The following is a 15,768-nucleotide window of genomic DNA, read 5'->3' on the forward strand; positions in this document are numbered from 1 at the left end:
TTCTTTCTTTTAAAAATATAAGAATTACTTAAAAGTTTAGGTAATAATTAAAAACGAAATATGATTACTACTTATAAATTTTTCTTTTTTCTATTTAGCCTCCGGGAATTACCGTTCAGTTATACTTCAGAGGATGATATGTGTGAGTGTAAATGAAGTGTAGTCTTGTACAGTCTCAATTCGACCATTCCTGAGATGTTTGGTTAATTGAAACTCAACCACCAAAGAACACCGGTATCCACGATCTAGTATTCAATTCCGTATATAAGTAACAGCCTTTACTAGGACTTCAATACTGGAACTATCGACTTCCAAATCAGCTGATTTGGAAGACGCGTTCAAATACATATAGATTAGCTAGAATTTACTGCATTAAATTAACTTTATTAATTCTTGTTATTATAAATTTTAAGTTAAAATATAATAAATTAATTTAAATAATCGTTTATGCGTAATTGTGGATCCGGCTCCGGGTGGCGGGGAGATTACAGACCAAAAAAACATTTAAATAAGCTATTGGTAGAACAATTCTGCAATAATAATAAAAATGTAAAAAAATTGTCGATTATAATATACATTTTTTATCCATAAAAGATTATAATTATTATATAAAATGATTAAATGATTTTTCTTTAAATATTTTAATTATTTCTTAAATACCCTTCAATTATTGTTTAATTCGGAATCTTCCTTATTAATTTACACAACATTTTTTACAGCTTACTATTATACATTAGCCAACCTCTTTTTTAAACAATAGAAAGATATTAAATCATCAAATACAGTACTCGAAAATATAATTATAAACAAAGTAATACGATTAAAATTTTTAATTGGTTTTCTATAATTTACTTTAAATCATTATTAATCTTGTTTTCATGATAATTAAATTGATTTTTTTCCTTAATAAAAAAATATAATTTAAAATGAAGGAAAGAAATAATTGTAGTCCCTTAAATTAACATCGTCTTGATTATTTATTTTTTTATATGTTTCATTGATACCTGTTTTCCAACGATTGTTATTTATAAGTAAAAATTTATTTTAAAAATCATTCTTAATTGAATTAAAACTCAATTTATATATTTTTAGTTTAATTTCATTCAAAAAAAAAAAAAAAAAACAGTTTCTAAAAAATATATTGAATACGAATTTTCAGGGTTCTTACATAGCAAATTTTATTTATATAGTTAAAAATTAAATTAGTTATTTTTTGTACGTAAATACAATTAAATATTTTTAATAAATTCTAAAATTGTAACTTCTGTTAATTAAGTAATAATGTAGAATAGTTCATAAACTAGTTTCAATAAACTTAATTATTTTTATTATTGAAAATTTTTATTTTTTTTTAGTTAAACTTTTTAAAGTTTAATGAATATTTAAACGTGTTTTTGTATAAGTTTGTTACGTTTAGTAATCAGATATTATAACTAAATCGATATGATTTGATTACCAGCATAAGCTTGACCTGTTTTCACCAATCTCATTTTTAACACATTTTTTAAATAAAAAAATTAATTATTTTATAGGAATCATCCGTAGTTTAACGTAGGCTAGGACGATTTACCAACATTTTTCGTGAAATTTGTTAATTCCCTGGAGGTCAATCCGGTTCTTTGTATAGTTCTAATTTAATTAAAACTGAACAACAGAATCTAAATAAAAGAATTATTAAATTGTAATAAAATTTCTATCATAATACCATCATTAAGATTAATAAGAGTAAAAGCTTTACTCTGCAAACCGGAATTTATCAGCGACTGACCTATTTTCTAAATACCTTAAAGTTATCATTGATTGAGTCATCAAAATGTTACGTGCAAATATCTTAGACGTAAATAGAATATCTCTTACATAAAATATCCCATTTTGTTTTGAGTTCTTTATTTTAAACAATCTTGTAATTGGGATTACGAAATTTTTCTATTGCATATTCTTTATCCGTGAGTCATTATGTTTCGATTTTATAATTTTCCAATGAGTTTTAATGACCTTAAGTAAAAGTTATTCTTAACCAGAGAAAGTTGATTTTTGTGTAGACAAAAATAATTTATATTTAATAATAAATGTTCGTTTACATAAAAAAATATATATACATATAATAGCGTTAATATAAATTAATAAACACATTAGACCCATTTATAAGTAGCCTGCAAGAAAATACAGATGAATATAGTGTTTAAAATTTACTGAAATAGATTAATTAAAGCCTAACCAAACAACAGTTAGGAATAAATTACTTTAATTATTTCGTAATTCTCAATTCTGATGAAAAAAATTATTACTAGTTGTAATTAATAGAATAAGGTAATAAAAACATAATTTCATAGATTAATAAAATAATTGAGTTTTCCATAAAAAAAAATTTGTATAATTTTAATTGTCAGAACCAATTACTTTTATATCAAATCCTTGAATGTATTTTAATATAAATATGGTTGCGGAAATTAAATAAGAAATATTAGTAACAAAATAATATTTCACTACTAATTTTCCAGAAATTACAACCCTCTTTTCTTGTTAATATTATCACATTACCTTCTGAAAAACTATGAGACGGAAATGTAAACTATATTTATCCCAGGAAAAATATACGAATTTTAGTGATTTAAATTACTAAAAAATTTGGAAATGGGATTATCTTAATAAAAAGCAGAAATCTATCTACTTCTAAAAATTAAATATAAATTATTAACTACATGTTAATTCTATCATCTTTTTTTAAAAAAATATAAAGTTTCTTAAAAAGTGATTAAATTGTTTTCGTAGTTAAAAAAAAAAAATATTTAAATTAATCTGTACTACTTTAATATAAAAGAAAAATCAAATCTATAATGAAGCTTAAATTACATTTTTTAAATAAATAAATCAAAACATAGCTTAAATTATTAATATTTCTATTAGTTCAAATAAAATAATTTTAATCTCCTTAACTCTATACTATTTAATTATTTAACAAAAAAAATTTATGTACTAAATTATTGCACATAATTAATCGTTGCACTTCGTTATTACTACTATTTCTATTAAAAATTTACTTTAATAATTTCTTTACAGAAAACTAATGCATAAATTCAAACAAAATCAGTTAATAAAAAATTATTTTTTGACATGTAATATGTTAATTCAAAAATTTTATTAAAACAGCATACACCGTCCCAGTTAATTTTTTATTTTTTTATTTCATGTTTTCAGTTAAGCAACCGGAAGCAAGTGCAGTGCCTCACACATATTGTAACAGTGGCAGTGGCTGTGACGTTTGTGCCACCATGCCGTACACCAACGCACCCCTTAAAAAATTGAAATTAAAAAAAAAACCGAAAATTTAAAGAAAATATTTATCTAAAGAATATTTGCAAGCCAAAATCTAGTGAATATTTCGTTTAGTATATTCGGGAATGGGGAAATTTGTAATCATTGTTCGCAATATTTTTACCTTTCTTCACCCCTTTCAAGGTTAAATTTCGTAAAATCTAGAAATTAATTTTTAGATATTTACATGAAGATTACACATACATAAAAATCAAGTTGATATCTTCATCTGTTACCCAGAAATTAAAAAAATAATAGTATAATTTATTGTTACTCTATTTTATCTCTTTAAATTCGGAATTTCAAAAAATCCTTTCTTATTGCGCATTTACACCATAAGAAGAATTTGTATATAAATTTTCATAAATTTATCTTCCGTAATTTTAGCTGGGTGTTAATTATGAATCACTCATGACATGTTATATATATATATATATATATATATATATATATATATATATATATATATATATATATGTGGTATAAGAGCTATCCATTGCGCAGGCTTAAAGTGGCGATACTTGTCTGGTGATTTATGATTTAATAATTTATAAAATTATACAATTATTTTATTTTTATATTTTAACAATACTTACGTAAAAAGCTTGTTTAATATAATAATGAATGCATCAAATAGTTTTATGTAAGTTTTATATACTACGTTTGGAAACGCTCTTTTATTTTTTTACTTATTAATATCAGTTATTGAAATGCACCTTAAACGGTACTATTTCAAATAATTGCAGGATAGCTCTTACCCTGAATGTATATTGTTGAAAACATGAATATTTATGATGCACCCAGAAAAAGGTAAAAAATTTCAATTATACTAAAACGTTTTTGTTACTAACAATAAAAGGGAATAGATTTTATTCAACTAAAACGAAAAATATTTCTAAAATAATTGCGTACAAAGTAAAAATTTAGTTACAATTTTTATTTTTACTTTATTTTAGTCTCTTAAAATATAATTATGAAATATTTTCGTTATATAATCAATTACATATTCTTTGAATGTAACTTTTAAGATATTATATTAATCAATAAATTATTAAAAATGAGATCAAATTAATTGTTTTTAATAATCGCATTAATAAATAAACACAGTTTATGCAGTTTACGATTCTGAATGAAGCGTATGTAACGGTGTAGGTGATAATGTCCCCCTTGAAGGTCCTGGTGCAGAATTAGGTGGCGGCTGACACTCGTAAAGATGTTCCTTAGATCGTAATCGCAATCTTGAATCTGGGGATAAAGACGGCGGCGGACTCGGTGAGTCGGGTGGTGGAGATGATCGTGGTGGTACTACCGGGAAAGGTGCACCTAATACCGGTAACCCTCCACCGGCTAGTACATATTGCGATAATAGACTATGAAGTGGTGCTCCTTTACTCCATAAACCGAACATTGCTGCCGGATTAAATCCCAGAGCCGGCCAAAATGGATCAGGAGGAAGAGGCGGCATTCCTAAACCGGCGTGTACGCTAAGTTCCGGGGGGAAACCTGAAAAAATATGACAGCTTTAATTGAATATCCAATTATTTTAAAATAATAAGAAAAGGTGAATGATTAGTCGGCTGAAGCCATAGCTGAAATTAACATTACAGTTTCGCCTTTTTTTTTTTGTAATATTGCCAAGGGATAAAATCAGTGTTGTTTTGTAGTATAGCTGTGTTTATTAAATGTTGTTATATTTAATAATTGTGAAATAGATGCGTGTACGATATTACTTCAGATCTGGTTGCATATTTAGGAGAGTTGCATATTTACAAAAACCTCTTTTTTGTAAGGTATACTTATTTATACGTCATTTTAGTCTATCTTTCTAACATTAGGTTGGGCTAACCTAGGCCGTAGAGGAATGCAACATGGATCAGTTACCACCAAATGATATGATCGGCGAAGGGGTATATGATTGTAAAGGTTATCAAATAACATCAAGAAAACGTGGTTCATTAACGTCGTAGAATAGAGATCCGAGGAGCGTAGCCCGTGGAAAACTAATTAGAGATGACATAGCGAAATATTTATCCGGAATTTCAAGCGATAGGTACTAATGCCATAGCGATAAATATGGAATCCCAACCTTTTTAATTAGTGAAGAACCGTATCTATGCCGAGAAAAACTGCAATTCATAATCCTAGCAATGGTTAATTACCCGTATCAAATAGATTTAGTGGGCTTCCATTAGAGAATACAAATCTTACGAACCAAACGGAATCCTTGAAGCCCCCACTTACTGTACTTTACGGGATAAATGATGTGCTAAGGTTATACGAACTGTTAGAAACGGTCGTGTGTAAGGGGAAATACAACATTCGACTGATAGGGTAAACAACTTAGAATAATTTCTAAGTTGAGCGTAACGTTCTGAGTTGAGTTGAGCGTACAAGAAAATCATAAATATAGTTAGAAAACATGGTTTAATAGGTCATAACTTCATTAGAAAGGATCAACGAGCCTTTCGTGTCGTGATTAGGAACTTGTACCACTCGATTCCACTGGAGATGATTAAGGAAGAAGGCCATCGAAGGCCACAGGCATAGGGTGAAGGACTTAATAAATGGATTCCGCAGAGTAACTAAAGAGCCTACATCGACTTTTTTCGTGAACGTACAGCCGCAGGAGAAAAATGAAACTATGTTTGAATTAAAATACATTGCGAATTGCAATGTATCGTTCGAATCACCGCGGAAACCAACAGGCCTCATGCAGTGCATGAGATGCCAACAGTACGGGCACGCCAAAAATAATTGCATGAGGCCCTCCCGCTGTGTAAAGGTGGGAAAGGCCACAAACAGCTGATTGTTCCAGGACGGACAGGAGCACTCCTAAAACCTGTGCTTTACAATCGAACTATCCGGCAATCTATCGAGGCTGCAGATGTACCAAGAAAATTACAGAGGAAACGAAGGCAAAAAGCGAATCGGAACACAACTTGCTTCCATAATAATCTAGATAAATCAAAGCATGTCAAATTCGCCATGCAAAAGGGTGACTGTCCTAATGTAAACATGGATGGTTTCTTGATCCCACAAACAGAGAGTGTGCGGTACCTAGGATTTCATCTAGATCGGAGTTTGACCTGGAAGTGTCACGTGAGGATGAAAAGAAAACAACTGAACGCGAAGTATAGGGAGTTGCATTGGCTGCTACGGAGAAATTCACGCCTTGTTGTTGTGCAATAAAGTTCTCATTTACAAAGTTATCTTACAACCAATCTGGTGTTATGGCGTGAAGTTGTGGGGAACAGCAAATAATAGTAACATAAATATCGTACAACGCTTCCAAAACAAAGTACGAGAGCAATTGCAGAGGTACTATGGCTTACACAGAATGATGAAATTCATGAATATCTGTAGCTTCCGGTTGTTCGTGAGCTTGTTAGACTGCGCCGTTTTAAATACCAACTACAACTGAAAATCACGTCAACCACTTTGCAATCAATCTGCTTGATAACAACAGGAACGTCCGAAGGTTGAAACGTCTCTATATGCTTGACTTCGTGGCTACTGAATGATAGTTTGATAAATGATAACGCCAAATCTAGTGATTTTATTCTTCTTTACTTTTTTTTTTTGGTTTAACTATTTATTTGTTTACTGGTTTTTTTTTATTTATTAGTATTCTGTTTTTATGGACTATGAAGTGTTGGCAGAAATATTTTTCTAATGATCTTTAAGATTACTGCTTAATGATAACTATTATTATGAATTACTTATTATGGGAGTTCCTTAAGAACCTCTTATCATGTATTTCTTATCAAACAATTTACTTATGGTTCCACTTATGGAGCCGATTGTAAATTTAAAAAAATTGTAAAAAAGATTGTAGAACAAAAAAAATATGTCAAAAATTGTTTTTCCTTCTTTTTAAAAAAGCAAATATCGAGTAAGAATTGATTAAAAAAAGTAATTTCTAATAAATAATTATTTAGTATTAGTTTCACTTTGATTATATAAATTCCCTTTTTTACTTTCTGACCAACTGTGCTCAAACTCTAATAATTTTATTGATTTTTTTTTCAAATGTAATCTAATTTGTTGGAAGACGAGGTATTTCAAACATTAATTCTAGTGTTTACCTTAATTTTTATAACAACAAAGTTCATAAAATTTAATATTTTATACATGCATAAATTGTAATTTTTTACATAAATTTATGTATAACGGTCGTAAAAACCGTTTAGAAGATTGATTCGTATATTAAATTTTCAAAAATATTCATTTCCGAATCTTTTATCACAAAAATGTAATGCTTAAATTTATGTTACAATAGTTAAACGCAAACAGAAAGGATGGGACTGGCGCTATTTGGTTGACTGGGAAGTGGAATGTTAAATTTAAATTTTAAATCTACAGTAGACGTTATGAATGAAGAGGATTGAGAAAAACTGAACTACCAATAACTTATTTTACCTACATTCCACAATACTCCTACTGCATAAAAATCGCTCTTCTAATAAACGTAGCGTAGTCTCATCAACAAGCGAACAATCGTGCAGCTATTTGTTTTGCAAGAATACCTTGACTTAATATATACTTTGATAATGGATTAGTAAAGAAATTTATCCAGCGATATGTAAATTAGTAAGTAATAACAGTACTTATTAAATTATTTGATTACCTTTTTTAATCTAAATAATTTAGATAAAAAAATTATTGATTCGATAAAGTTTATTGATTTGATAGTCATTTAATTCGTGCATATTTACGAATCAATAACTTGCTTTATGTTTTATTCAGAAAATGTATTAATATCTTTATTAGATACTTTTTTCTCTACGTCTTCTTTAATTCTAAATCAATTCTCTAAATCAAACTTCTTTGTATTTCCATTCATTGTTGTAAACACGTTGTATTTTTTTTTTGCTCGCAAATTTCTGCATAATATTTTGTTCATTTGATATACTTAGTGTTTTAATTAATTTGTACTACACTCTAGTAACATATATTAAATATATATTTATAATATTTTAATGGAAAGCAGATGTAAAAATCTTTTTTTTAACGAATACAGAACATTTTACGAATCGTTTCTTGTTGATTAAATGTTTTTAACGGAATGATCATTAAAAATGTTTAAGGTTAGTATGTCTGAATACTCGAATGCATGAGTTAGTATATTAATTTACAAACGATATTAACGGACATGCTAAGGACATTAATGGAAGCTAAAATTCTTCTGATAGGGTTTCGTTCGTGAAATTCCGTTGTGTAATAATTTACGAACTAAACTTCTATATATTTTGGAAACATATCAATCAATTTTAATGATTCATGATTCTCGAAATACAATGTACTAATATAAATTTAGTTTAAGGTTTTTTATTTTACGGGAAGTTTTTGAAAACAGCACGACAGCTTATCGACATATAAAGAAATATAAATTTTACTTTCCTGATATCATAGCTCTAAAGCTATGATGCACGAAGAAAAGTAGGGTAATCAGTAAAAAAAAAAGGGGTATGAATGTTTTTAATTTTTCAGCGTCATGACCTAGGAACCACAAAATCAAATTAAAAGTTGAGGGGGGGGGGTAATTTTCGTACGTACGTTCATATGTACATAAGTTGCGTTTTTGAAACTTAACTTATGACTGAATAAGTCGATTTTTACGAAATTTGGTGCAAAGACTCGAGTATACGGGGCAATTTGTTGGTAAAGGTTTGGAGACAGCATTTTCAAGGGGTAGATAGCTTTTTTGGGTGTTAATTTTCTAAAGATTTTGCAAACCCCATTTTATATAAAGTTCATTTTATCTATTGTTTAAACCGATTTTTTTTATGTCTTAGCATTAGGTCAAACAAACAAAAAAAAAGAAGCATTTTGCTGGCAATATTCAGGGTAGAGGGGCCAATAAAAATTTAAAAATATTAATGTATTTAATTTTTTTAAACTTTTTTTATTTATGTAAACTTTTACCAAAAATATTACATCAAAACACCCTCCCACCAACCACAAAAGAAGAATTTTAATAAATTTTTTATTGGTTGTATAATTTTCATTGGATTTTTTTTTTACTTTTTTCCACTTAACATAGTAAACCTAGGAGATGATTTTGGAGGCGGGGGAGCAGAAAGCAATAAAATATATCAATTTTTTGAATTGTTAAAAAAACTGTTCTTGTCATTACTTTACCAATGCCAGGAAAGTACAACAACTTTATTATCAGTTTTTTTTATGTTAAATAATAGTTGAAAAATTTTTTTTATAATTATGATTTCTTTAATAGTTCACTAACTTTCTTACTTTAACAAATTTATTTATGTACAAATATAACCGATAAAAAATTTTTATAAGTACCTTGAGATGGATCAGGATGTAGAAATCCAGCTGTTTCTCTACCAAGAGCCTTTTCTCTTTTTCTCCACTTCGCTCTTCGGTTTTGAAACCAGACCTGTTAAACAAAAAATATGTTTAAGAATTACTTTCATAAATGTCAGTAAAAAACGTCTTCCAAATGATCAGTCACGTTTTGGAAATTTTACAAGTTTAAAATAATTTTGAAAAGATTTACTCTAATGATTCATTTTACCCTATTTTTAATACTATTTTACCTTTAATACCTATTTTACCTTATCTTTCATTTGTTAGTGTAATGATTGATTAGATAATAACTGTACCGATCGCTTTTGTATTTTGATTGAAAAAAGTTTATAAACATTTTGATTACAAAATCTTTTATACGGATTTGAATACTAGATCGTGGATATCGGTGTTCTTTGATGGTTTGGTTTCAATTATTCACACATCTGAGGAACGGTCGACCTGAGACTGCACAACACTACAGTTCATTTACATTCATACTTATCATCCTCATTCATCGTCTGAAGTAATACCTTACGGTGGTTCCGGAGGTAAAACACAAAAAGGGATAGATTACAAAATGTTTAATTTTTAATCATCCATTGTGTTAGAAATCTTAATCGAATCTAATCAGTATTCAAATCAGAATATTTTAATTAGTGTACTAATGCCATAAATTATGTTTCATTATTAAAGTTACGTTTCATACATCGTATTTCCTTTGCTCACCTTCAACTTCGATAGAAAGAATCAGTAAACAACCTCGTATCGTACCCAAATAATGTATTTTTTTCATTCTTGTGGAGATTTACTCAGTTCTAATAAAATTGCTTGGCTTATTCAAAGAGAAAATAAGAAAGTAAACATAAGATGTAAAGTACATAAGGCAATGAAAGATTAGAAAACATTTATTAAAATATCGATTATGCTTCTGATTTTACTGATAATAATAATTCTACTTTTAAAAATTATATTTTCTCATGCATGTGCTATTATCTTTAGTTTGTCTTCTCAAAAATTAAAAATTTTATAATTATATATTTTATTTTAAATATTTATTTACAACCGGTTACATTTTTGTAAAAACCTAAGTAAATTATATAAAATATATTTACATTAAAAAGAAATCCTCATTGAAATTTCTCAAAAATTATATACTAGTACTAAATAAAATTTCTAGTTTCTAAATAGAATTTACCTAAAATGTACGCAAGGTTCTTTCGAAGAACTGTACTATCTATCAATAGTTCAATAGAAAGCAATAACAAGAATCATAAAAATCATAGATTGGTGAAACACATAATAGGTAAAGAAAAAATTAAGAAAGAAAAAATTAAGTAGAAACAGAGAGGAAGGGAGTGAAGGATTGATTAATGCCCAGTAATCTGAAATTATACTATAGAGTTATTAAGGTCCAAAATGTGCAGCCGCTTAAGTTTTCTAACATTCTCAACGTTGTCTAGGTGTTTTACGGCCAAGTGGTTAACGTAGTCATTTAGGGGAAATTCATATTTCAAGCGTTGTATTTCTGTCTTGACATGTCGTAGACCCAGATATTCGGAGATTACAATGTTTTAGCAAACCACAGTTCTTCAGCTATACATCTTGTTATTTTGTTCTAAAATCGCTGTATGATTTCAACATTTGTCTTGCTTACTGTGACTAATAATTGGACGCCTTATATTCATATTGGTTTTTTAAATTACTGAATTTAAAAGTAGCTTATTAAAAAAAGATAACTCAGATTTCCTGCCCAGGAATCAGTACATTTCCTTAAGTTGCTTTCTCTCTTCCATGACAAACTATGATCCAGGTGAAGACCCAGGTACTTTACACTTTGAGCATGCGGAATTACAATGTCATCAACGTGGGCACGTGTGCAGTCTCCTCTCCTAATCGCCATTATCAATTGGCTCGACTTAGCTTGATTAAGTTTTACCTTTCAGCCACCGACTGATTAGATTTAATTCAGATTGTAGATTAGTTGAAGCCACATTTGGGTTGTCATCAATACGCAGAATAGCCGGGTTATCAACAAATGAAGCGACAGTGACTCCATTCTCAACTGAACCTTCAGCAGTGAAGTTACAGGGAAAGACAGGTCCCAATACGTATTTAAATCTTTTGATTTATGTTATATCGGCAGTAAGAACTCATTTTACGCAAATTTACTTTAGGTACATTATAATAATTAAAGGATCGGTGACATCCGGACTCAATTCTAAAATACTTTCCATTTGAAATAAAGTTAAAAAAACAAATTAAATGTTCGTTTTCAGGTATTTTTAGTACAAATACGGAAGAATTTTGCTTGTAGTTTTAAGCTCCAGGAGTATTGGTTGAAAATAAATTAAAATAAAATTTCTCAGATCAGAGACAATCTACATTCCCGCACAATGTTTATTCGTATTATGGTTTATGAAATTTTACCAGTGACCATAATGATACGTTTATTTAATTATAATTATATAAAAATATTTTTTGTTAATATATTTTGTTAATTTTTATGACCGAATTTATATAAAAATGTTAACTATAAAATATTTACTAAAAATTATATTTTTGTACGGGCTACAACGTATTTATTTTCCACGGTGTCTTTTAACAGAAAATAATTATCATCAAAATTGAATAATAGATCTATTAAATTAAATTTTGAAAATTGGTTGAATAATTGGCTCTGAAAAAAAACGAGTATAGAAAAGATTGCAAAGAAATAAGATTCAAAGCACTAAAGATATTTTATATGTACAGCATACAATACTGTAGAAAGGTTATTGCTCTCATTGCTTACTTGATATTAACTTTATTGAAAGCAACAACTTAAAGATACTTCATCAATAGCTACTTAAAGGTAACAAAAGCATATTTACGATGTATACCTCCATCAGTATCGTTTTTCATCCTTATATAAGATAGAATACATGAAGTGAAAAACTGTTTGTGTATAAAACTGTTTGAAAATTGAACGTCTGAAGGAATAAAAAAACCTTTTTCCTCAAAACCAATTACACTCACTCGTATCATCCCGTAAAATGGATTCAATTGATAACAAATTTAATATGAAAGAAGTAGAAAGTAAATTAATTTAACGCGTTTAACTCTATAACTTTAACTTCAAAACCTTAATTTATTACTTTAATAAAATACTTACTTCCTTTTATTCAAAGTAACGATCTGTTAAATTAAATTTAATTAATATTTCCTGTTAGTAATTTTTCAAAGATTTTATATTAAATGAATATAACAATATTAAAATATTTTAAAATTATATAATATCTCCCTTTCGTAAATTCATTAATTGTTAATAACACTTTACATCTGATATTTAATTAATTGAGTGCTAATAATGAACCTTGTAAAACTTATTTTAATACAAAATTGTTATGTTTGTCATAATCAATCTACTTTAAAATAAGTATTGTAGTATTGATATACTATAACGACTGTCACATATACATATGTAAATATTCACCGTTATATAAAATTAAAAATATCTATTTATATATATTAAAAATTTATTTATCATCAGTTATGAAAACGATTTTGTTTTCTCCAAATTTTTCTTTTATCTATTAATTAATTATTTCATACCAAATTATCTTATAGACCTTGTACATCTCATCACCAGCATCATTTATTTTATTCTACGACTTTTCTTACAGTTTATACGCGGATGAAGACCTTCCCGTATGAAAAAGACTGGGTTCATTATGACACAAATCATGGATTTGCCCAAAGAAATTGTGATTGATCATACCTAAAACTCCGTGCTAATTTAAAACACAAAAACAGTAAAAAAAGACATTAATTGTTTTATCTTATCGTTGACTTAAATTATATAGATGTAGGTAGGTTTATTCTGATGATCCCGTGGCTTATAGAAACAGTTTATCCTTGTTATGAACTAATGAGGTGGAGTCTGCTTACGCAGCAATCCTCCTTTTTCCTGTTTAGCCTCCGAGAATTACCGTCAAGTATTACTTCAGAAGATGAATGAGGATAATATGTATGAGTATGTGTAAAGTGTTGTACAGTCTCAGGTCGACCATTTCTGAGATGTGTAGTTAATTGCAACCCAACCACCAAAGAACAACGTAAAAAAAAAAAAAAAAAAAAAAAAAAAAAAAAACTAGTATTCAAATCCGTATAAAAGGCATAATAAAATGCCTTTACTAGGACTTGAACGCTGCAACACTCGACTTCAAAATTATTACGCAGCAATCCGGAAACTCTGTATTCTCTGCCGTAACTGATCAATATGTTTAATAACTTTCTGCATAAATTCAGATCTCTTTAATTCGTAAAAAGATTTCTTACTTTTTAATTTTCCATTAAATGGCTCAGTTTTATATTTCAATTTTTTTAATACTCTAGATTCCTTTGTTGAAATTCAAAATTAATATTTTGCGGAAGACATATTCAAATAAGATTTAAAAACTAGTTATTTGTAATTCTTATACGTTAAACTAGTGAAAAGCGTATAATTTACAAAATAAAACTGAGAACAGTTCTTAAAGAACATTTTTGCAAATCAAGCTGACTGAATTCTAATCTAGAATGTAAAACAAAACAAAATTAAACCGAATCAATTGGTATTTTATGCTTCCTCTCTTCCACTTTATTTTTGTATAAAAAGAAGGAATAAAAAGTAATAATATTTTTTCATCAATAAATATTTCAAATTTCTATTTGAATGAATATTTTTATTTAATTAAAAAATGTTATAAAGAAGTAAAAATTTATAATCTACCCTACACTGAATTTTCTTATTTTTTTCCACCGGTTTTATTTTACAAACCACTTATAAGAAAAAATGTATACTTCTCTGAAAGGACATCCCAGTAACTCAAACCACGTTATGAGTACTTTCTACTACCCAGATTTTAGTGGCAAGTCACTAGACTTAATAAATATATCTTTTTTTTTACTTTCTAACCTTATATTTACTATAATTATAGAAAAACCAGATTTTTCAAGGTAAATTTCATTCTTTATCGCAAATAAAATTATTTTATTGTACAAATAGTAATACTTATAATGAGATCTAATGTAAAATTTAATGTTAGCAAGAAGGAGACTGAAAGACTAAGTAAAAAGCTTTTCACGATCAAAAAAGGTTCCATAAAAACCTTTTTAGTTTTTAAATTCGTTTTTACAAAACGGATATTGATTATGTTATTTATTTACAATAAAGTAGTTGACTGTTCAGTTCAGTCAAATCTGATAGATTTTTTTTTTTTGTTTTTACTGACCTCGCATTCTGTCACTGAGGTTGGCAGAGCGGTAGCTCTATATATTTAAAAAAAAAACTCGGGATGCTTTTACTTTCCTCTATTTATCAAACATGGCTCGTTGGTATGATTATACAATAAATAATTAAAATATAAAACCCAGTTACCAACAACAGCACTTTCGAAAACGAATTCCATCTTCAGGAACATAATTTTTTTTTTATTAAATAAAACTTTGTCGTCATAAGTAGAATAGTTATGTAAAGTGTATAAAATGTATAAAGGTGGTCGTCATCTGTTAAAATTGCGTCGACTTAATTTCCTGTCATAACGAATGTCTCCACCAGAACGGTGGAGATATTTTACACACCTTACATAACAATTCTGTTCATGACGACAAAGTTTTAGTTAATAAAAAAAAATTAAGTTCCTGAAGATGAAATTCATTTCCGAAAGCACTAGGACGCATTAAAGATTGATGGTAAATGTGTTTTATATTTTAATTATTTATTTTGTTCTATTCTCTTCCCTATTCCACATTCACACGCCAAGCACAAGCCTTTCTTTTCTGGACGCAAAGAAATGTTTTTATATATATTTTCTTTTAAACGTTAATTAGGTTTATTGTGTTGTTATTTCGAAAAGAATTTAGTACAATTCAAATATTATAAAAAAAAAAACATATTCTAATTATTTATTTTTTTAATTATTAAACATTAATTAATTAATACTAATTTAGAATATCACACCAACCACTTAGCGGATCAATCTGCTTGATAACAGTGGAGACGTTCGAAGATTGATTTAGGAGCTACTGAATAACAGTTTTCAATTACTGTCTCCAAATCTAATAATATTTTTGCTACTTCTCTACTTTTTTGTTTGTAGCTATAAACTGTTTTGTTCTTTG

The 15,768-nt window shown here is 27.9% G+C and overlaps 1 protein-coding gene across 1 annotated transcript in view; it reads right to left on the minus strand.

The window, feature by feature from the left end:
• Positions 1-4,432: 4,432 nt before the first annotated feature.
• Positions 4,433-15,768, minus strand: part of LOC142321268 (retinal homeobox protein Rx2-like) — a 62,875-nt gene continuing 51,539 nt past the window's right edge. The window contains exons 3-4 of the mRNA XM_075359266.1: positions 9,622-9,715; positions 4,433-4,818 (exon numbers count right to left, since the gene is read on the minus strand). Of these exons, the coding sequence (XP_075215381.1) occupies positions 4,433-4,818; positions 9,622-9,715 (480 nt within the window). The remainder of the gene's footprint in view (positions 4,819-9,621; positions 9,716-15,768) is intronic.

Source organism: Lycorma delicatula, chromosome 3, assembly GCF_047948215.1.
Source record: "Lycorma delicatula isolate Av1 chromosome 3, ASM4794821v1, whole genome shotgun sequence".
In the NCBI taxonomy this organism is placed as follows: Eukaryota; Metazoa; Arthropoda; class Insecta; order Hemiptera; family Fulgoridae; genus Lycorma; species Lycorma delicatula.